Raw genomic sequence first — 24465 nt, 5'->3', positions numbered from 1 at the left:
GGTTCCAGTTTTATATTAGCCAAAGGGATTTCTCCCCATCATCTTTTTTTCTGCATGAGGGGATGGAGAGGGGGGATCACTGATTTAATGAAGTGGCTTTGCTGTGGATGCGCTGTGTCTTGCTACATTGCTCCTGACCCAGGGCAGTGGGTGAGATGCAGGGATGACCCATCATCCAGTAGGAGCCAAGATGAAAGGGAAGGAGATGGGTGAGTGGGAGTGGAGTATGTGGGGATGGAATGAGTGGGAGTGGATTTTACGTCTTTGTTTTTTGGTTATATCCCTTGTAAGGGGGAAATGGCCATTGCTATAAGTATGTATAAATTTGTCCTCAAATACCTCACACAGCCTGTAGATAGATAGCAATTTGGAGCATTTTCCTGATGTGTGAGGGAGTGACTAATAAAAATTTTGTGGAAAGCAGATACAGAGAACTTAAGGAAGACCACAGAAGTATTCATCTCATCTGTTTTTTATTTCCTTTTCAGAGCCAGCATGATTTGGGGCTCGTGGAACCAATGTTGTCATCAGATGCTGGGGACATCATGGAGTTCGTTGTGGAAGATGAAGATGCATTTGCTGCCTCCCTCTCGGAAACTTTTACCTCATCAACATCTACCTCTAACACGTCATCATCATCCATTGTATCATCTCCATGTGCAGACACTGTTATGGGAACCACCCAAGTATCTTCCAGTTCCCAGCATCTCCATCCTACACCACCAGCTCAGCACACTCATCCCCGACAACATACACATTCAATGCAGCATCCATGCTCCCTACATGTAGTACATCAAGCTCCACAGCACCATTCTGTCAGTCAGCAACTTGAGCAACAACAACAACAGCAACAACAACAACAGCAACAACAACAGCAGCAACAACAACAACAACAACAACAGCAACAACAACAGCAGACATTACAGAATGCATCAATTGTGCCCAGCCATACCATGTATTTTGAACAAGAGAATCAGGTGAGGAAAAAGATAATGAAATTAATTTTTTTAAATGCTTTCAGCCTATTCAATCTGTTTGCATATTCTTTTCATTGTTCTTTGTGGAAGGCCTGAAGATTTTTCATAACATTCCTATACACCCAAAAGAAGCTAAGCTAAAAAGGAAACTAATGAGTTTGGGATGGATGAAGGGTGGGTGCATGCCTTTGTTGGCCATGTCCCTTGTAAAAGGGATGATGATGACTATATATGAGAGGTGATTGTTCTTAAAAAAGAATAGTGTTCTAACTTCAACTATGCCTCTTCTTAGCCTCCAACCTACAAACTTTGCTCTGCCTCCTCTCCTACCAACTCATTTTATATCATGGATGAGGAAACAAGTCTCCCCCTTTCTTTTGATTTTTGGAGATTAATATACCTGTTAGGTATCCTCTAATAATGTGGTCCTCAAACTCTTATAGAACTATCAGGGAATATGATAATCATTTTTGCCACATATTAAACATACTGGAAACATACTGGAAATTTAGTGTCACAGCATAGAGCAACAGTCCTCAGGTCTTCCCATGAAGAGATATTAGATGGATGTGTTGTATTAGTTTTATTTTATTACTGTTAGGTTGCCAGCCTACCTCATGTGGAAATGTAATGGCATTTACCAGTAATGAAAATTTATCTTAAGTCTTGCTGACATGTATTGTTTATAGATTATGGTATAAGTGATGTTTCTGAAGTTTTTGCCACTGTCTGAACATTGTGTCCAATTTTGTATAACCTTGATGCTCAAGATATGTGCACTGGTGGCATAATTAGAAGCACTTCCCCCCCAATTCCTAGGAGTGAGTGTCACCTGCTCCAACAGTTCAAGCACATAGGGAAAAGGTTGCTTTGGCTTCAACTACTTGCCTCCTGGTTTAGGCTTCTCACCACCACCTTATTGTTCAAACAAATGAATTTTAAGCTTCACAATTAGTATTAGTCACATATTACCTGTGACTTATTTCTTTTTGTTTTTCTCCCCATACCAGAGACTTACAATGTAGAGGATCTCTAGACCCCTCACTCCATCCCATTTAATTGGACTTTACATTATGCATGTGAACATGGTGACAGAATTCTTTTCCCCCCCCCCACTATTGGGGAAATACATCTCCCACCGCAAAAAAAAAATGAAGATTGTCAGCTGTAATCTGAAAATTGAACACACCTCACCTGTTGGTGTTAATGAATTAATTGCAGAAGTGAGTTCATAGGTCCAGATGAATAATGCTGGTTTTCTCTCATTTTCAGGGAGGATCTGTCACTGAAGATCCTGGAAATTGTTACCAACTTGTAACCAGTAATGGTTATCATCATACATACATGCCTCTGCAGAATCACCACATCATCCAACCTCCACAGCAATCACAACAGTCATTTAATATTATCAAATCAGAATCATCTGGGGAGCATTATGATTGTAGCATAAAAAGTGAACCTTGTGAAGACTTTCTAGAAAGCATTGATACCCGCTCATCTCTTAATTCCATCCCACTCATACCAACATCAGTTGATTATGGGCATCACCAACACCATCACCATCAGCAAGTTGATTCCACAACCAGTAGATCCATATCTACTAGTTCCTTCACACACCAGCCTTTACACACTCAAACTGCAGTATCAGTAACTTCATCAGACCCACAAGGAACCAGTGCTTCTTCAGCAAATCCTACACATATTTACTCAGGTGATCATGTTCCTAACCTCCATCATCAGTTACAGTTGGTTGAGCTTTCCCCAGCCACTCCCTCAAGGCAACTTCATACTCCCATACCTCCTCAGGCTCCCCCAGTGCCTCAGCAGCACGAAACCATGTTGCCGTTTTCACAAGATGATAGGTTAACTTCTAGACTGTTTTGTGAGAATAAGCAATCAGAAATACAGGGAATATTTTATGATACATCTCAGCCCATGAATGAAGAAGTGAAAAATTGCCAATCAGAAGAGAACCACTATGTATACATGACAGGAAGTCAGCAGCACCTGAGAAGTAAGATTAAGGTAAATAGTACCAAGTTATGTAGAGCATTTATGCATGATATAAGGTCAGAGTTCACAATGGGAGAAATTTTTTCAAAACTCCAAGCAGAGTAAATGAAAGAGCATTGCTGACCATTCCCACAAAATATTTTTGCCATCAAACTTGAATTTAGGCAGCAAAAATGCTATTTTTCGACTGAAAATTTTTCAGAACTTTGATAACAGTTTTGGGAATCTTTGGAAGTGTGATGTTTGAGTAGTTAAATATCATTATTCACACATCATTGTTAAACATTGAATTTCTTGAACAGCTTTGAAATTTTTTAATATATTATGGTGTGTTGTGTAGACTAGTAAAAGAGGTGTGGAAGGCAGATGTGGAGGGAGTGAACATGAGGGGACATCCTAGGATGAGGTGGATGGATGGGGTGAAGGGGGCTTTGAGGAAGAGGGGAATGTCAGTTGAGGAAGGATGGGAGAGGACAGAAGACAGGGGTGAATGGAGAATGGTTGTATATGGATGATGTTGTGATTACATGAGATGGAATGGGCGGGGGGATGGGGGGTGAGGTAGTATGTGTGAGCAAAATTTGACGCAGCCCGAAGGGATTTCTCCCCGTCCTCTCATTTTATGCAATGGGGGGACAGAGAGGGGGGGTCGCCAATTTAATGAAGTGGCCTTGCTGTGGATGTGCTGTGTCTTGCGACACTGCTTCTGACCCAGGGCAGTGGACAAGGTGCAGGGATGACCCGTCATTCAGGAGGTGCTCAGATAAGAGGGAGGGTGGAGGGGTGTGGAGTGTATTCAGGGATGGAATGGGTGGGAATGATTTTATGCCTTTTTCTTTTTGGCTACCTCCCTTGTAAGGGGGAAGAAGCCTTGGTATATGTATGTATGTATGTGTAGCAGCTGAGTGTACATACATACATATACCAAGGCTTCTTCCCCCTTACCAGGGAGGTAGCCAAAAAGGACAAGGCACAAAATCACTCCCACCCATTTCACCCCCAAAAACACTCCACACCCCTCCACCCTCCCTCCCATCTTAGCACCTCCTAGATGATGGGTCATCCCTGCACCCTGTCCAGCTGAGTGTAAAAATGGTTAAAGAATGTATCAACAAAACCAACAGTGTCAATAATTTGGATTTCTGCATTTTTAAGACTAAACTTCCAAAACCTGATGATCTGCCCCCATCCTATTTCTGATGTTTTGGGATCCTCTCTTATAATATATAGCTGATTTGATTTGGTTTAATGTCAGAAACTTCCTCCTATCAGGAGGCTAGGACAGTGCCCCTTACAGTGGACTTTGTAGCGTGGAATTCAACGAACCATGCCCTTAGTTCAACTTGTCCCAAGCAGGATTCAAATTGTCATCATCTTTGTTACTACATTACTTCTGACCCAGGTAGTAGATAAGGGACAGGGATGACTCTTCATCCATGAGGAGCAATGATGAAAGCGAAGCAAAGGCAGTGGATGGAAGTAGAATGGGTGAGAGTGGGGACATGCCTTTGACTTGGCTACCTCCCTTACAAGGGGGAAAGAAGCACTTTGTATGTAGACAAATATATTTTGTGTATTATATATTTTTCTTGTCTTTTAACAGATTAACAGAAAAGTACCGAGTCGACAGAGTAAAAGTAAAGAACCAGCCTGTAATGAGGACCTTTCACTCAGTGATAAAAAGGAAATAATTGCAACTGAATCTGATGAAGAAGCTCTTGTTATTGATACGAGGTAATACATATTGATTTAAACTTTGTATTTTACCACATTTTTGTTGTGTAAAATTTCTAACTCCTAGAATACAGTGATGCCTATATAGGTGTCATGAGGTGCAAATGAGTATACAAGGATCCCAGTATCAGCGTCCTGATTATTTTGTAATTGTAGCTCAGTGATCCCAGTATTCTGTGAAAAGGCTTGATTACATTTTCTGTGGTTATAGATATTCTGGGTGAAAAAGAATGAGTATAACAGCTGTAACTATAATTTGTAATGCAAATATTGTGAGGCGTCATTGTACATCAGGCAGTCCAATGTGCACACAATTATATGACTCGTATTGAAGAGGTTAAATTTCATCCACATCTGGGCACACTACACTGCTAGCAGTTATATATGATTCTGCAACTTATTGTTATTATCAGATATTTTCTCCACTGGATGTATATTGTTCAGTGACCTTGGTATTCATTGTGTTTTTATACCTCTATACTCAAAAATCTATATACCAAGTACTTTTTTCCCCTCCCATCCACCACCCTTTCCTCACTCTTGCCTTAGCTCCTCGTTGATGAAGGGTCATTCATTTCCTGCTCACTCCCCTAGTTCAGAAGCAATGCAGCATGACTCAGTACATCCATATAAAGGCTGCTTCATGTAATTCAGAGATCCCCCCTCCATTTCCATCCCCTCATGCAGAAAATAGAGAAGATGGGGAGAAATCCCTTAAAGCTGTGTCAAAATATCATTCACACAGAACCACTCCTTAATGCCCCCCCCCCATCCTCTGATCCCTCCCTTCCTTACATGACATTATCATCTTTGCACAGACATTCTCCACTCACCCTATCTGCCTTCTGTCCTTGCTCAAAAGACATTCCTCTCATGCTCAAAGCCCCTTTCACCCCATCCATTCATCTCATCCTCAGTCATCCCTTCAAGTTCACTCCCCCCATATCTGTCTTCCACACCTCTTTTACTAATCTTTCTTCACTCATTCTTTCCATGTGTCCAAAACATCCCAATACTTTTACATCAGCCCTATCTGTCATCTTTTCCACCCCAGCTCTCCTCCTCACATAATTTTTAATTCAATCCAACCTTTTAATCTCTACCAGTCTTCTCAGATTTTTCATCCCCCCCATCCCCTACCCTCCCTACCATAGGCTGCAGTTGCCCAAGGCAACTTTACTCATTTTTACAAGTAGTGGTGACTACCCCGCCACATGAGTCTCTACAACTGGACCAGTCACAGAAGACTACTTTACTCACTGGTACAAGTAGTGACAATTTGACTACCCACTCATCTAGCAATCTAGTAGTCCCATACCTTTTGTGTAGAGCGTAAATATGTCAAGGGTCAGTAGCGGCAAGTAAAGTCACCTCATGTGACTGTGGTTTAACCACTTTTGTACGATAACACCTACATGGGTGTCATGGGTCACGAGTGGGTACACAAGGATGCTGGTGTTGATGTCTTGATTATATATTTTTGTAGTTGTGCAGAGTTACCCCTGTTTTCTGTGTTTATTGTTACTGAGAGTAAAAGAGAACAAGTGATACAGCAGTGACTGTATTTTATAATGCAAGTCAAATCAAATTGAATCAAATCAGCCATCCTGAGTCCACTGCTGAACAAAGCCGCCCTCCATAGCATTCCATGATTCACACAATTGTGCCAACCTCTGCCATGTCACTCCTGCAAACTTCTCAATCTCGTCTCTTCATCTCCTGTCTGGTCTCCCTCTTCCACGCTTCCTATCTCATGTCATCCACTCAGTAGCACACTTGCTTCATCATTCATCAGTCGTTCGCACTAACTTACCTGCCCAATTCCACTTCCTCTCTTTCACCACCTCCACAATATCTTTCACTCTAGTCTGCTCTCTCACCCAACTTGCTCTCTTTTGGTCTCAGCATTATTCCCATCATTGATCTTTCCATTCTCCTCAGTGCAGTCCTTAGCTTTGTTTCCATTGCCTTTGTCAGTTTCCAAGTCTAACACCCATAGATTATTGCTGGCAGAATGCATTGATTGTAAACTTTATGTTTCAAACATAAAGGTAGAGAGCTTCTCAGGATTTTATTACACTTACCAAACACTTTTCAACCAATTTTAATGCGTCTTTATTTCATCATCATGATCTTTTGTCACTTTCACCGCCTGGCCTAAATAATTATACTCCTCAGCTTCTTCAAGACTCTCACCATCAATTACAATCTCTTTACTTTGAACTTTTGTGTTGAACATTACTTTGGTTTTGGTCATATTCATTTTTAAACCTACTTTGAGACTTTCCTTATTTAGATCGCTCAGCATCAGTTGCAAGTCTTCTGCTCTTTCTGAAATAAGAATAATGTCATCCGCAAATCTTAGGTGATTCAAATATTTGCCATCATCAAACCTTTCTCTTCCCAACTCAACCTTCTGAAAATATCTTCCAAGCAAGCTGTAAATAATTTGGGTGAAATGGTATCGCCTTGCCATACTCCTTTTTTGATCTTGATCTTTTCTGAATCTTTATGTAGTCGAATTATAATGGTACCATTCGCATAAATCTTTTCTGAAACCCTTACGGTCTGTTTATTTGTACCCTGATTGCATAGCAAATTTAGCATTGCTATTTGTTCTACCGAACCAAAGGCCTTCTCATAATTAACAAAAGCAAAACACAGAGGTATATTGTATTCTGTCGTTTTCTCAATTAGTTGGTTAATCATCTGTAAATGGTCTAGAGTCGAGTATCTGCTCTTAAAACTGCTTGTTCTCTTGGTTGCTTTCTATCTAAAACTTGATTCAATCTATTTGTAAGGATCTGGGAGAATACTTTATATACATTTGATAGTAAGCTAATCGGTTTATAGTTACTAAGGTCCTTTTGGTCTCCATTTTTATGAAGCAAAATCACTGCATTGCACCATGATTCAGGAACGCTTTTTTGATGTAAGCACTGGATGTACAACTGAGCTAACTTGATATGAACTTCTTTCCCTGCGTCTTTCAACAGATCTATTGATATACCTTCTTCCCCAGATGCTTTTCCTTGTTTCATATTTTTTTAGAGCAAATTCTACTTCCTTTGTAATCTCTGGTACACTACTAACGTCTACAGATGAATTTACTGACTCAACTATGGTCTTTGATGAGTAAATCTCTTGGTAAAATTCCTCTACTATTTTTACCATTTACCAGTTAATGATTTCTCCATTTCTATCTTTAAAACATATCATTTGCTGTCTTCCTAAAGCATGTCTGCACTCAGTCCCTTTAATACTTTTTCCTTTCTGAATAGTTTCCTTTATTTCATCCATGTTTCTTTTTCTTTTCTCTAATCTCTGCCTTTTGTTGAAAGCCTTGTTTAGTTTTACTCTTTCTAATTCGTCTCTCCTGCTCTTCTTTTAATTAGTTCATTTGTAGCCTTGGAATATTTGTTTTTACTATTACTTTTTGTACTTCCTACTTTCTCTGCTGATTCCCTAATGATATTCACTAAATTCAAATTCATATCCTTGACTATGTCCTCGTTAGTTCTTAGAGTTTCGAATCTATTTTTAATTTCTAACTAAAATTCCTTCTTATTATCCTTAACCTTTGCTAGGCTGATTTTCTTTTTTATAACTAATTTATTTCTCTCAGCTCTGAAATTGAATTTAGCTGTGCAACCTACCATTCTATGATCACTACCTATGTTGACTTTATTTATGACTCTAACATTGCTAACGCTCTTGCTCTCATCTAATATGAAGTCTACTTCATTCTTTGTTGTTCCATTTGGACTTCTCCAGGTCCATTTATGACTTATGCGTTTTTGGAAGAAAGTGTTCATTATCCTTATGTTGTAGTTCTCTACAAAATTGACTAACATCTCGTCTCTGGCATTTCTTTCACCTACTCCAAACTTCCCAATGCACGACTCATCTCCTGTCTTCATTCCAACTTTAGCATTGAAGTCACCTGTTACCAACATGCACTTACTTTTTTCTTGATCCATTACCTGACTTAAATCATCATAGAAGGATTCAATTTCATTACATGAACTCTGTGAAGTTGTTGCATAAACCTGAACTGTTTTTAGCATCCATTCCCAAATGTCTATTCCTCATTACACTTTTTAATCCACCAAGGCATTTACTCGTAGATTGAGAGAAGCAAGTAAATGCTTTGGTGGATTAAAAAGTGTAATGAGGAATAGACATTTGGGAATGGATGCTTAGAGGAGACTATATGAAGGAGTGATTGTGCCAACAGCACTGTATGGGGCAGAAACATGGAACGTAAGAGAGGAAGAGAGAAGGAGTTTGAATGTGTTTGAGATGAGGTGTCTGAGAAGTATGATGGGGGTTACTAGGCTGGATAGAGTGAGAAATGAGGAGGTGAGGAGGAGAACAGGAGTGGAAAGGGGGTTGGGAGATAGGGTTGATGAAAGAGTATTAGGATGGTTTGGACACATGGAAAGAATGAGTGAAGAAAGACTAGTAAAAGAGGTATGGAAGGCAGATGTGGAGGGAGTGAACATGAAGGGACGTCCTAGGATGAGGTGGATGGATGGGGTGAAGGGGGCTTTGGGGAAGAGGGGAATGTCTTTTGAGGAAGGACGGGAGAGGACAGAAGACAGGGGTGAATGGAGAATGGTTGTATATGGATGATGTGATGCATGAGGTGGAATGGGCAGGGGGATGGGGGGTGAGGTAATATGTGTGAGCAAATTTTGACGCAGCCCGAAGGGATTTCTCCCCGTCTTCTCCTTTATGCATGGGGGGATAGAGAGGGGGGGTCGCCGATTTAATGGAGCGGCCTTGCTGTGTATGTGCTGTGTCTTGCGACACTGCTTCTGACCCAGGGCAGTGGACAAGGTGCAGGGATGACCTGTCATCCAGAAGGTGCAAAGATGAGAGGGAAGGTGGAGTGGTGTAGAGTGTATTCAGGGATGGAATGGGTGGGAATGATTTTATGCCTTTCCCTTTTTGGCTACCTCCCTTGTAAGGGGGAAAAAGCCTGTGTATATATATATATTATATATATATATATATATATATATATATATATATTTAGAGTGTACCTTTTACATAGCCTAATCACAATCCAAGCTACCCTGTCTGATAAACTACTGAACTTGACTACGTTACCAGCAACTTCTCGATTGATCAAGAATCCTACTCCACTAGATCTTTCTTTGTCCTTACCTCTATAGTAGAACAGGTGGTGACCATCTTGTAATTGTATCAGCTTTTCTTCTGTTCTTCGGACTTTGCTCAGTCCTACAATGTCCCACTTGATGTTGTCTAGTTCTTCCATTAGACTCTCCAGCCTGTGGTCTTCTGAGAGTTCTTACATTGTAAGTATAGATCTTAATTTTCTTCATGCTGTTTAATGTCCAAGGCTTGGATCTGCTTGGACTGTGCTTACTCACATTCGGTGGCACACTGCCCGTAAGTACATGAGGCAGTGCAGTTGGACCTTTGGGAGACAATGCTCCAGCAGGAACACCTGGTTTTGTTTTGTTTGTACTTTTCATGGTTGCTATGGAGGGCTTTTTTGGCAGTAATCTCACCTCCCTGCCAACTAGTTTCTGGTGAGATATTTCTCTGGTGTCACCTTATTCATTATATTTGGTGAAGCCCTATATATCTATAGGGTGCCCAATGGTCCACGCCATCATTATGACGGTACCCCATATATCTATGAGGAATTTCCCTGTTCGCCATCAGGGATGTGCCAGTTAGCAGTGGGTCCTGCGACTGTGTATGCGAGTTGCTCTTTGTCTGATCTTTCTTACAAAACCTGTTTGATATGGGTGACCCTGCAGGTATTTCCTCTCTATTGACATAGCTTTTGTAATCATCAAGATTCTCAAGCCTATCCACCACGTCAAGGTGTCAACTCTTGGATAGGATAATGCAAGTAGTGTGTTGCAAATTACATATGGCAACCAATGCTGCATACGAGAATTTGAGTTGTACTGAAGGGATTAAGGGGAGTCCCTCAGGGTAGACCCGCCTAAAGAGGTTAATTGGGGAAGTGTTTGTGATTTATCATTTTTGCTTGTTCATTTTGAGTATTTCATCTCAAATACTCAAAATGAACAAGCAAAAATTATAAATCACTTCCCCAATTGCATTCCTTAGGAGGTTCTTCCCTGAGGGACTTTACAAAGGTAGAGAGAGTAGGAGATGGTGTGAGGGAGTTTGTCTTTCCACAGTACAGTGTGACTAACAAGCTGCAATAAACCAACTTTCCAATTCTGTGACTGCATGAATGTTAATCAAGATTTCCATCATCATAGAAGAGGTCAATTTTATTCCTTGTGACAGTTCACTTGTCCAGTTCTTATGAGATAGCACAGCTATCTCATAAGAATTGGACAAAAAATATTATAAACAATAATATATTGGAAATGTTGTATTTGTGCTGGCCTAAACATTTTTGTTTATCACAGACCAGCACAGGAAGATGTTGAGGTGTTGTGGAAACTTTTAGGGTACCTGTTACTTAATAAAGACAGCTGATGATCTAGCCTTGTGTGTATAAAGGCCTTAGTTTTATCTTCAGTGACCACTGGTGATTGCCATCTGTCATGAATACCTAAATAAAGTACAAACAGGATAGCTCTCATTATTGCTTATTTATTTACATGATTAAAGTCTAATACATAACTGTAGGTTAATTACACAGTACTTTTCTGACATTTCAGTGAGACTGAAGGAGAAGGTTTTGAATGTGGGGAGTGTGGTCTCCTATGCAGAACTCGTGGAAGTTTGCGAAAACACTTGGCAACAGAACACATTCCAGATGAGCCGGAGCCAGCTGAGACAATCCCAAAACAGTACTCGTGCACCCTTCCTCTGTGTCACTTCACCACCACCAAGCGGGATGCTTATGACCTCCATATTGCTACCCATATCGCTGATGGATGGACACCTACAGGAAAGAAAAGACACAACAAAAATCCTCTCCAGAGGCACAGGTATATGAAGTTTATATTGCTATCTTTGAGAGGGCTGTTTGAAATGTTTGATGGACATAAGGAATATATAATGTAGTAGGGTTAAAAGAGGTAGAATACATGATGGTTAAATTGATCATAACTGAAGTTGTGTAAAAGTTTTAGAATGGCCATGTTGATGCATTGTGGGACAGAGGTAGAAGTGATTGAGGTAAGATATGACAGGAAGGTGTTCAGAGTGAGAGAGCATTTTGAAGAGGAGCATCTGCAGGAAAGGGTGAGGTAAAGAAAATGTAGAGGGTGAACCCAGGTAGGAAACTATCAGAGGCTTGGGTGACTAGCCTTTGTAGGCGACACTGCCTCTGACCCAGGGCAGTGGACAAGGTGCAGGGATGACCCGTCATCCAGGAGGTGCTAAGATGGGAGGGAGGGTGGAGGGGAGTGGAGTGTATTTAGGGATGGAATGGGTGGGAATGATTTTATGCCTTTTCTTTTTGGCTACCTCCCTTGTAAGGGGGAAAAAGCCTTGGTATATGTATGTATGTATGTAGGTATCAAGCAGGAACCATTGATGGGTACATGTTAGTGGTGGTCCTTCAAGACAGAAAGCTAAGAATCATCTCCCTCCCACCCATCTTCAGAACCTATCAACCCCCTTCATCTTCATCTGGAAGTGCAGTCGTGAGGGGCTGGGACTTTGTCTTGGACAAGTCCCAAGATATCTCTCTTACCAACTTCAGCTATATTTATTCCACCTTTTACTACTTTCATCCAATGACATGCCAGTGTAAAGTTGACACTACTCTAAAGTTTCTTAAAGAGAATGTATGGGAGGGCCAGGGTTCTGTTGCTGGCCACAGAAATTACAGTATTCTAGTCAGTGAAACTCAAGGCAGAAGTTATTTTAAGATATTAGACCAGAGAGGGAACCAATGGGTAGTGTGGATGTGAGTGAAATGGGAGGGAGTGGATGTGTGCCTCAACCTCCTTTATAAAGTGGATAATCATCATCATCCTTGGACTGTCTGGCTAAGCAGTCCCATCTCCCTGAGGAACGTCATGGCTTGAATAGGGTTGCCCCCATGAAGCCCTTGTAGAATATGTGTTGTTGGCATGTATTATTGTGTACAATGCTGTCTTCCGTAATGTGTTCAATAGTATGGGATAAAGTGTTGCATCCTGGACAGATATCTGTGATATGGTTTCACCTCTGGTAATTTAGAAAGGCTAGATAGTGGCTGCACTGCAGCCTGGTCAGATAGACCCTGTCCTCTCGAGGGAGAAAGGATTCAGAGGGATGGATGTCAGGGGTCTGTAAGAAAAAAACTATACTGAATCCAAATTAATTTGGACTTAGAGAAGGAAGATCATGAACAACAAACTTGATCTGCTTCTATTCAAGACTAATAGAAATAATAGAGAGGGATGGATGGGTAGAATGTGCCTATCTAGACCTACAAAAAGCATTTGATAAGGTACCACACAAGAAATTAATAAAAAAAAAAAAATAGAATTAGTAGGTGGCATTAGAGGAAAATTATTGGATTGGATGGAAGACTTCCTGACTGGGAAAAAAATGAAGGTGGTAATTACATTGCCAAAACTTCTCAAACCACCCCCTTCTGGCTGTAAAGGGCACTGAAGGTGGTGTAAGCTGGCCACTGGTACCAGCCTGTTGCCGCTGCAGGTCGGCATACACTTGGCAAGCCCTTGAACAGATCATTTCTTCACTCAAGGTGTCACACTTATGCTGCTTCTCCTGTATCCACACAAGCAATAACCTTTCCACCTCGTCCAACAATGCTGGCCCCTTTTGAGTGCTCACATACCTTATACCCTTAGACACATTAATTGACAGAATTTTATCTTTATTTAAAAGAATGGTTCTTATTGTTGACTCAGGCATACCAAACTCTCTCACCAGCTCACACACACATAAACCTTGAGCAGCTTTGGGAATCACTTCCCTCTTTTTCTGAATTGTAATGCTGGTTTTCTTAGGAGTACCAGCTTCAGTAGGACTTCTCACCTGTTTTGGAGACATTTTAAAGGCACAAACTGTACAATACCAAAGGGTAGGCACTGAAAGAAGGACTCAGTCATGCACACAATAGACAAAGATGGCGGGAGAAGACACAACACAGCATGTGAATGGTAATGTCAGCAAGATGGCAGGAGGAGACACAACACAACACGCGAATGGTCGTCAGCAAGATGGTGGCGTGAGATTTGATTTTCCATGCAGTAATGGACACCAATGTGCCCATGTAAATAGGAATTTTCCGCATAAGTAGCAACAAGATTTTCTCCATAATTTGACCGCGTAAACAGAATTTTGCATACACAAGGGCACGTGTATGATTTAAAGAAACAAAAAGACAAAATACTGAAGTTTTATAGTAACAGTGATGATCATAAACTACTGAAAAATAGAAAAACACTGCATAGGGCAAAAAATTAAGATTTTGACTGTGTAATGATGGAATGTATTAGACATCAAAGAAGGGAACATATGCCACTGAATGGTTTGGTCATGAAACAAGCTAGAAAATATCATGAAGAACTGAACATTGAAGATGCATGTCAATATTCAGAAGGCTGTCTTCAGAAATTTAAGAAGCGTCATAGTGTAAAATATCTGAAAATTTTCTGGTTAAAAAACTTTGCTGATCATGAAGCAGCTGAAAATTACATTGATGAATTTGCCAAGATAATATCAGATGAAAACCTTTATCCTGAGCAAATTTACAATGCTGACAAGAAAGCTCTGTATTGGCACTATTGTCTTAGAAAAACACTAGCAACAGCAGATGAGGCAGCTCCAGCAGGGATGCTAAGGAAAGATTAACAATATGTGGCTGTGCCACAGCAGCAGGCACACACAAGGTGAAGTTGACAGTGATTAGAAAAAGCCAACATCCGAGATGTCTGAAAGGGGTATGCAGTTTACCTGTGCATTATTATGCAAACAAGAAAGCATGGGCAACCCAAGAAATGCTTTCTGACAGGTTCAATAACCACTTTGTACTAGTGGCACGAGCTCATTGCAGGCAAGCTGGACTGGAAGAAAACTAAAATTCAATTGTTCCTGGACATTTGCTCAGCACATCCCTTGCCAAACATCTTGTGAAAAGTAATGTTTTCAGCATTTACTTGCCTCCCAATGTGACATCTATTTTACACCCTAGTGATCAAGGAATTTTATGCTCCATGAAGAGCAAGTGTAAAGATAAACTTTGAACTGTGTGCTTGATGCAATCAACAAAGGAGTAAAAATGCAAGATGAAACAGTTCAGTGTTAAGGATGTCATGTACACAGTTGCTAATGGATGGAATGATGATAATAAATCAACATTAGCAAATGTGTGGCACAAACTTTGGCCCATGATGATGCTTGATGATGATGATCCTACAGATAATGAATTTGAGGGATTTCATGTCACTAATGAGATGATATCAAACCTTATAACTTGCATTAAAAGTTTATCAGACAAAAGTGTAAATAAGCTAGAGGAAACTGACATTGAAGAAATGCTAAACATTGACAATGATGCACCTGCTGCATGTTCCTTGAGTGATGGGGAAATAGCTGAAATTGTGTTAAATACAGATAAGTATGAAGAGTAGGATGATGAATATGATATAGTGAATACAGGCAAAAAAAAATCCCTGTAGATGATATGGTGAAAACGTGTGGTCAGTTGATTGCTGGCCTTGAACAACATGTATTTATAAGTGAGCAAGAGATGATGTCAGTCTACTCAATATTGCTGAGACAGAAAATTTTTAGTTATAAAACTGCTAGGAGGTGCTAAGATGAGAGGGAGGGTGGAGGGGTGTGGAGTGTATTCAGGGATGGAATGGGTGGGAATGATTTTATGCCTTTTCCTTTTTGGCTACCTCCCTTGTAAGGGTATATGTATGTATGTACGTATGTAGGTATATTGTTAACATAGAACAAGGGATAAAGTTTAATGACCTGATATTTACCTATACATTCTTCATCAAATTTATTTATTAATGATTTGAGAAATGTGTGGATAGTTTTTTGCATTTGCAGCATAGGGAATATTACATATTCAAGTTATTTATGAAGTATGTGTTCTTGCTTTGCAATTCTGTGATAAAGCACTGATGTGCTAAAATAAAGGTAAAAGTTCCATTTACTTTTCTTTATACATACATACATATACCAAGGCTTTTTCCCCCTCAAGGGAGGTAGCCAAAAAGAAAAAGGCATAAAATCATTCATGCGGAGAGATACAAAGACGGGTCACCACGAGCATAGCTCCCCTCCTGTATATTACAACTAGGTAAATACAATCCATTCCATCCCTAAATACACTCCATTCCCCTCCACCCTCCCTCCCATCTTAGCACCTCCTGGATGATGGGTCATCCCTGCACCTTGTCCACTGCCCTGGGTCAGAGGCAGTGTCGCAAGTCACAGCACATCCACAGCAAGGCCGCTCCTACTTTTCTTTATAAAATCCCATTTTTTAACAGTGTACTCATTAATGTTAATGAAAACTACTAGCTTTCATGCTTTACAAATCTGTGGCAGGAATTTTTCATATCCCATCAAATACTTTTACTTAATTACAATGGCAGTTACAATTACTGTTGAAATTACAAACATTAGTGAAAAATTCATAGTGCAGTTCTGCATGTCCTATGTGCTGTGAATGCACAAAAGCAATGGCAATCTTGTTTTTAGATTCATGGCATTACATCATCAACATGGCTACCACTATTCCCAACTCTTATAGCAGATGAGTCTTTTAGGTGAAATAAAAATTCCCCAAAAGCATAACTCCAGGATGATGGAAAAAAGTTTAATCTATTTATTAAGATATAATCTTAAAGTCAATTAGGAAATTTTGGGGTTTGAAAATTGTGATGTGCTTATCCTTTAATGGCATGTTTGAGTTGTTGATGTCATTTATGATTAATAGTAATATGTTGATGTGTGTTTTGTTTGTGTTGGAGGTTGCTGCATGGGATTAGGGCACAGGTGGGGGAGGATAAGGGTCAGGGTTAGGAGAAGGAGGAGGAGGAGGGGTAGAGGGGAGTACAAGAATAAGGGTATGGGCAGGGATGCAGACTAAGGGTGAGGAGGTCAGGTAGGCATGAGGAACAGGTCCAGGTGTTTGTGTAGTGTTTTATGTTAACAAGTGTTGTGCAAATGAGTTGGGCCCAGTTTTCGCAGAAGTTGTATTGAATTGAGTCCTTTATCTGATGGGAAGTGGTGATGGTTTGGAGCCTGATGGAAATATGTAATTTGTGGTGAATCCAGGGTTGCTCTCTACATCACTGGCTAATAGAAGGGGAAGAGGGATGATCATTGGAGAATCATCTCTCGGTGTTGAAAAAATGTGAAGGTGTACTATTTGGTAAGGGTTTTGGTACTTGACCCGACAACCAAAACAGCACCCAGGGATATGTGCCACCCTATAGGGTGGTAAGGGTTTCTTGTTATGTTTTGGCCCCCAACCATTTCTGGGGCTGGAGGGTGGTCCCACAAGGTAGATACCATCACACCAGGACCTATAATGGGGAAGAGGCCCTTGTTATATAGATAGACCAGATAGTCGAACTAAAGACTTCAAACACAGTAGCAGAAATAGGAAATGGGTAAAGAGTAGGACTAATAATCAAGAGAATGTGCCAGTACCCAACATAGTTCTAGAATGTGTTTGTAAGAATTTAGTGTCACAGCTTTCAGCCCATGACCACACTAGTATGATTGTGTTAGGATCACCATTCAGCACAAAAATGGTACCAACAGTGAATCAAATTGCCCCAGATGCAACCATCACACAGAAGACCAAACATCTAATCCTACACTGCTCTACCCTTGCCATATTGGGACAACAACATAGTATTTCTCCAATTGAGTTATTTATGGAACAATCCAGTGACTCTTTCCGCTTACCCGGGAGTTGTGGGTCTCATGGAAGAGAAATCTTGGGCAACAGGTTGATTGATTTTGTTGGCAAGGGGGAGTCACAGTTACCCAAAATAATTTTGTTCTGTTTCTGGAAGAGTAACTAATGCTTCCCTTAAACATCCAGGTATAACAAAGAAGAACTTCAGTGCCCAGTGTGTGAATATTCTTGCACTGTGGAGAAGGCATTCAGGAAGCACCTTAAACTTCATGAAGCAGGACTGAAGTCCATTGCATCCAAGTATTCTTGTTCCATTTGTGGTAAGTAAACTGAACTCCAACACCTCCTCCTCCTCCTCCTCCTCCTCCTCCTCCTCCTCCTCCTCCTCCTCCATTTTCCCATATTTGGTATTGGCTTTATGAACCAGAGATGCACAACACTCTTTTGGGATTAAGAGACCCCACTCATAAAAGAATGTTGGACATTTTTAACTTCTATAATCAATCCAGTATGCTACCTTCCTTAGATTTCTCCCTTACTACCTCCATGACTCCCTGTTTGGTGCAATGTTGTCCCCAAGTATAGAAGCACTTGATGTTGCCAGTGAAATAGTAATATTTCCTTTCTCCCTTTCCCCCATATAAAGGGGTTAGCTGAGTAAAAGCACACACCCACTTCATACATATTGAAACCCCCTTTAACACCACTAACATCTCAGCACCTTGTGGATGAAGGGTTATCCATGAAGTGCTAAGATAGGAGGGACAATTTTTTTTTTTTTTTTTTTTTTTTTTTTTTTTTTTTTTTTTTTTTTTTTTTTTTTAATGAGTGTAGGATGGGTGTATGAACCCACTCAGCTACCCTCCTTATAAGGAGGAAAAGGCCTTTTGGTGTATATATATGAGGTCTGCAACAATGCAAGCTACAGTTATTCACACAACACTATATCATAATCTCCAAACCCAACAAAAACCCAACAGTTCTAACATCACTGCAAGGACTCGAACCTTTGCCGTAGTGACTGCTTATTCTGAAACAAAAGCGATAGTATCGAGCCACCCAGGCCGTACAAAAGGAACCACCCAATTCTCGACCTGGAGGTTCCCTAACAGTACTAGGGCAGCTCGGTCTCTATTCTAATTTCATCAAGTCTTTATTGTGGTGAGCTATCCGACAAGTTGTGTGTCATTTTTGACAAATGGAAATAAACTCCACTGCAAGGATTTGAACCTTTGCTATGGCAAAGGTTTGAGAGACCGAGCTGCCCTAGTACCATCGGGGATCCTCCAGGTTGAGAATTGGGTGGTTCCTTTTGTACAGCCTGGGTGGCTCAATGCTATCGCCTTTGTTTCAGAATAAGCCGTCGCTACAGCAAAGGTTCGAGTCCTTGTGGTGGAGTTTATTACCATTTGTCAAAAATGACACACAACTTGTCGGATAGCTTGCCATAATAAAGATTCATTGAAATTAGAATAGAGACCAAGCTGCCCTAATACCGTTAGGGAACCTCCAGGTCGAGAATCGGGTGGTTCCTTTTGTATGGCCTGGGTAGCTCTATGCTATCGCCTTTGTTTCAGATTAAGTAGTCGCTACGGCAAAGGTTCGAGTCCTTGTGGTGGAGTTTATTTCCATTTGTCAAAAATGACACACAATTCTAACTTCACAGCCCAATCTCTCTGCACCCCCTCCAAAGTCATAGAATTAAAATGCCTCATACTATGGCTTGTCACACCACATACCTCCCTTGCTGAATCACAACACTGTTTTAGATCACTACGCTCCACATTCTTTTTATAAACCTCACACAAAGGGTTTTTCATGACATCAATTCAGATAAGCCCCCACCCAAAACATTTCTCATAACATTAGATATTAGTAAAGCTTTTGCTGCCATCCCCTGTCACAATCTCACAAATAAAATATATAACACATACACAATAATACCAAGCGATGGTTGGCCAATTATCTGGCAGGTAGAAATGCCAATGTTTCATAAAATGGCCAATCATCACACACCAGAAACTTTAAGAATGGAGTACCAGAGGGCTCAGTTCTATCACCCACACTCTTTAACCCCTTCCATACGGTGCCGCACACGTAGGCGTCATGGGGAGCGAGTGTATTCGCGAGGCTGCCATATCGGCGTCTTGATTATATTTATTGTAGTCGCCCCTCCATAATGACATTCTTTCTAATTCTTTTGTAATCGCATTTTCTATGGTTATCAAAATTCACGGGTGAAGAGAGAACGATCGATATAAGCGGTGACTATATTTTATGATGCGAGTATTATTACGACACGTCGTACGGCTGGCTTTGGTTGCTGCCACCTATATCTATGTCCTTGACGCCTACGTGTGCGGCACCGTATGGAAGGGGTTAATCTGTACATGCACGATATATCCTTAGGTTTAGAAGATATAAATGCAGAAGTGATGGAAATGATCAATCTCTTGGGATCATTGAATGTGACAAATGCTTCAAGACCTGACAGGATCTCAAACTGGATAGTTAAAGAATGTAGGGAACAGCTAGTGACAAGATCATTTACTGTGGAATTGCCATAGAGGAAAAGTGTGTTAGAATAGCTGAAAATAGTAAATTATTATGGCTTTATGATTGTATTTGCTGTGGATGTAATACTGGATATTTTTTATGTACTCATCAGCTGAGTTACTTGAAAAATACAAGATTTACTGGATTAAAAAAAAAAAAAAAAAAAGGTCAAAATAAAGAATCCAAGATCTAGTAGAAATTTAGACCCCAAGGTCAAAATAAAGAATCCAAGATCTAGTAGAAATTTTTAAGTTAGCCATGAGTCACATGGAGATATTCCTCATGACTCATGGCTAGCTAGGTAGAAGGAGCCTTCGCGTCAGGTCTATGAATCACAAAACATTGCTCGTTAAGCAATTTTTCCCCCCATGTTATGCAAATCACTTGTGAAGTGCTTGTTAATCGAGGTTTGACTGTATATACATACATATAGATATATAGATATATGTATGTAATTATACACATACCGATACACATAAATTTTCTCTCCCTATAGGTAAAGATCGACCAAATGAAGCAGAGTTGAAGAAACACATGAAGAAGCATAGACAGGGTAAATACTACTGCTGTGACATCTGCAAGTTTCAAACTATTCAGCTCAAGAAGGTTAGTGCAGTTTAGTTTAAATGTTTATCTCCAATCTTAATTTTGTTGGACTTTCAAAAGAGTGTCATATCCTGGAGATTATAGATTCTATTGAATTATGGTTTTGCAGAAAGATAAGTACTACAACAGTTAAATCTAAGAAATAAGGTCTCCCCTTGAAACAAAAAAATTATCCCTGTGGGGGAATTTTCCCCCAGGTTAAGAACCCTGGGGGTAGTAGGAAAACAGTTGACAGGTGTCTACTCTTTACTTTAACTTAGTGGATTTATATATATATATATATATATATATATATATATATATATATATATATATATATATATATATATATACATATATATATATGTATATATATATATATATATATATATACATATATATATATTTATAATGTTTAGATTGATTAAGATGGAATAGTATATATATATATATATATATCACAGGTGAGAAATGTAGTAACACATTTGTAAATCACAACTAACACCACAGTCGGACGAAAGAAAAAGTTGCGTAAGCGGAACTATATATTTCGATTGCTACCTGCAATCCTCTTCAGTAGTACAAAGTGGCAGGGAGGAGGCTATCTTAAGTAGCAACCTCTTACAAAAGAAAGGGAACATGAGAAAATAAAGAACATCACTGCCCCAACCCTAGTTGACCTGAGGTTGACACGAGGTCGGGTCAGGGGGAGGGGGAGGAAGCTTGTTGACAATATTTTTGGTGATGAATAGTCCTGAAATGATGTCTGGGGTCCATTGACCCTTGGAAATATTCATCGTGGGCAGATAATCAATTAAAGTTGATTCCACCATTTTCCTTCTGAACCCACACCCTGATTTATAAATGAGATCAGATTTCTCCCAGTCCATCCGGTGATTAAATTTAATAACGTGTTGAAACACTGCTGAATTTATTTGGCCATATCTAATCGACCTTTTGTGTTCATTTAATCTTGTCCGTAGGTCTCTCCCCGTCTGGCCAATGTATGAAAGGTTACAATCTTTACATGGAAGGGAGTAAACATATACAACCATTCTCCATTCACCCCTGTCTTCTGTCCTCTCCCGTCCTTCCTCAACAGACATTCCCCTCTTCCCCAAAGCCCCCTTCACCCCATCCATCCACCTCATCCTAGGACGTCCCCTCATGTTGACTCCCTCCACATCTGCTTTCCACACCTCTTTTACTAGTCTTTCTTTACTCATTCTTTCCATGTGTCCAAACCATCCTAATACTCTTTCATCGACCCTATCTCCCAGCTCCTTTTCCACCCCTGTTCTCCTCCTCACCTCCTCATTTCTCACTCTATCTAGCCTAGTAACCCCCATCATACTTCTCAGACATCTCATCTCAAACACATTCAAACTCCTTCTCTCTTCTTCTCTTATGTTCCATGTTCCTGCCCCATACAATGTTGTTGGTACAATCACTCCTTCATACAGTCTCCTCTTAGCATCCATTCCCAAATGTCTATTCCTCATTACACTCTTCAATCCACCAAGGCATTTACTCGCTTCTCTCAATCTACATTCTACCTCCACCTTCACTCCACCTTTTCCTGCCACATTTGCACCCAAGTATCTAAAACTATCCACTTCCTCCAGTCGCTCTCCCTTAATGCTCACTTCCAGTCTACTGCCATTTTCACCCCTTGTACATCTCATCACCTTACTTTTACCCACATTTATCTTTAGCTTTCTTCTATCACATACTCTCCCAAACTCTGCCACCAACTTCCTCAATCCCTCCTCCGATCCTGCCACAAGCGCATTGTCGTCCGCAAACAACAGCTGGCTCACCTCCCACTTTTCTCCATTTTCTTTAACCATCTCCAATCCCTTGCCCACTACCCTAGCATTTACCTCTCGCACCACCCCATCCATGTATAAGTTGAAGAGCCAGGGCGACATAACGCATCCTTGATGAAGTCCCACCTTTACTTCAAACCACTCACTCTCTCCATTTCCAATCCTGACACAAGCTCTACTACTCTCATAAAAACTCTTGACAGCTCCCAGAAGCTTTCCTCCTATCCCGTATATCTGCATAACCTCCCACAGTGCCTCTCTGTCTACCCTATCATAAGCCTTTTCCAGATCCATAAAAGCCCAGAAAACATCCTTCCCCTTTCCTATAGCTTTCTCACATATCTGTCTTACCACAAAGATCTGATCTACACAACCTCTACCTGTCCTAAATCAACACTGTTCCTCACCAATTACTCCCTCTGTTCCTCTCCTAATCCTCTCAATCAAGATCCTCCCATAAGCCTTCCCAACTACACTTAACAAGCTAATCCCTCTGAAACTACTACATTCACACTTGTCCCCTTTTCCCTTGTAAAGAGGAACTATACAGGCACTCCTCCACTCCTCCGGCACTCTACCCTCTCTCCAGCAAACATTAAATAACCTCACCAACCAGTGCACCATCACTGCACCTCCCTTTTTCAGACATTCTGCATGGCATCTCTCTAGACCAGGTGCCTTACCTGCTTTCATCTTAACAACTGCCTTTACCTCATCCTTTCTTATTTCTCCTCCATGCTCCTCACTCATCACTCTCATTTTCTTCACATTTCCCACTGCAGCTATCTTTCCCTCCCTATCCTCCTTCACATTTATACTCCCTAAAATATTCTGCCCATCTTCCCCTTACTGCCTTCTCTTCCATTATCATCCTCTAACATAGAAAATATATAAGATAATAGATTGCTCACTTAAAGAAGGAAAGGTACTGCAAGACTGGAAAAATGCCATTGTTGTGCCAATATATAAAGGGGGAGATAAGACCCAACAAACTATAGACTGGTCTCCCTTACAAGCACAATAGCTAAAATTATGTGAAAAGGTTTTCAAAAATAGATGGACTAAACATCTAGAAGAAAACAATATACTAAATCCAAAACAATTTGGTTTTGGACAAGGAATATCATGTGCCACCTGTAAATGGAATTAAAAAAACAAGCAGGAAATAATGAAACTATGTCAAGGGAACACAGAAGATGCTGAAATGGCTGAAGTTATGTGCAAACACTTCAAGTCAATTTTCACTAGAGAAAAAATATAACATCGGGTTGAAGGGAGAGAAGTGACCCCCCCATGAAGGTAATAACAGTAACACAGAAATAAATAATGGATAAAATAATGAACCTCAATATCAGGAAATTGCACGATCTAGGTGGAATAGTAAATTGGATATTAAAAGAATGTAAAGAAGAACTAGCAGACAAAATATAAAACATAAGTTGCTTGCTCAAAGAAGGAAAAATGTCGATATTGTACCATTTTATAAAGGGGGAAATAAGGAAGACCCAACAAATTACAGACCAGTTTTCCTTAAAAGCACAATGACTAAAATCTGTGAAAAAGTTATAAAAAGTAGATGGGTAAAATATGTGGAGGATAACAATATACTGAATCTGAGACAATTTGGATTTAGACAGGGAAGATCTGCTTTTACTCAAGACTACTAGATATAGTACAAGAAAGGGCGGATAGGCCGATTGCACTTATCTAGTTCCACAAAGAGATTTTGATAAAGTCCCTCACAAAAAATATATTAAGGAAACTGGAAACCATGGAAGGGATACAAGGTAAACAATTGAGATGGATGGACTTTTTGCATGGAAGAAAAATGAGGGTAGTGCTCAGAGATAAGATTTCTACTTGGGAAGAGTGGGATCCCACAAGGATAAGTGTTGGCTCCAATAATGTTTGCCATTTATGTAAATGACATGGATGAGGGTGTGGAATGTTA

The 24465-nt window shown here is 40.2% G+C and overlaps 1 protein-coding gene across 1 annotated transcript in view; it reads left to right on the top strand.

Annotated features, from left to right (window-relative positions):
• The window catches only part of LOC143038116 (uncharacterized), a gene marked incomplete at its 5' end in the record, with an annotated part of 53470 nt that overhangs the window by 5537 nt on the left and 23468 nt on the right, over positions 1-24465 (top strand). The window contains 6 exon segments of the mRNA XM_076207111.1: positions 489-977; positions 2250-3002; positions 4594-4724; positions 11405-11677; positions 17731-17864; positions 20597-20706. Of these exon segments, the coding sequence (XP_076063226.1) occupies positions 489-977; positions 2250-3002; positions 4594-4724; positions 11405-11677; positions 17731-17864; positions 20597-20706 (1890 nt within the window).

Source organism: Oratosquilla oratoria, chromosome 23 (genome assembly GCF_046742065.1).
Source record: "Oratosquilla oratoria isolate Oo_2021 chromosome 23, ASM4674206v1, whole genome shotgun sequence".
Taxonomy (NCBI): Eukaryota; Metazoa; Arthropoda; class Malacostraca; order Stomatopoda; family Squillidae; genus Oratosquilla; species Oratosquilla oratoria.
This window is presented reverse-complemented; position numbering and strand designations above follow the sequence as displayed.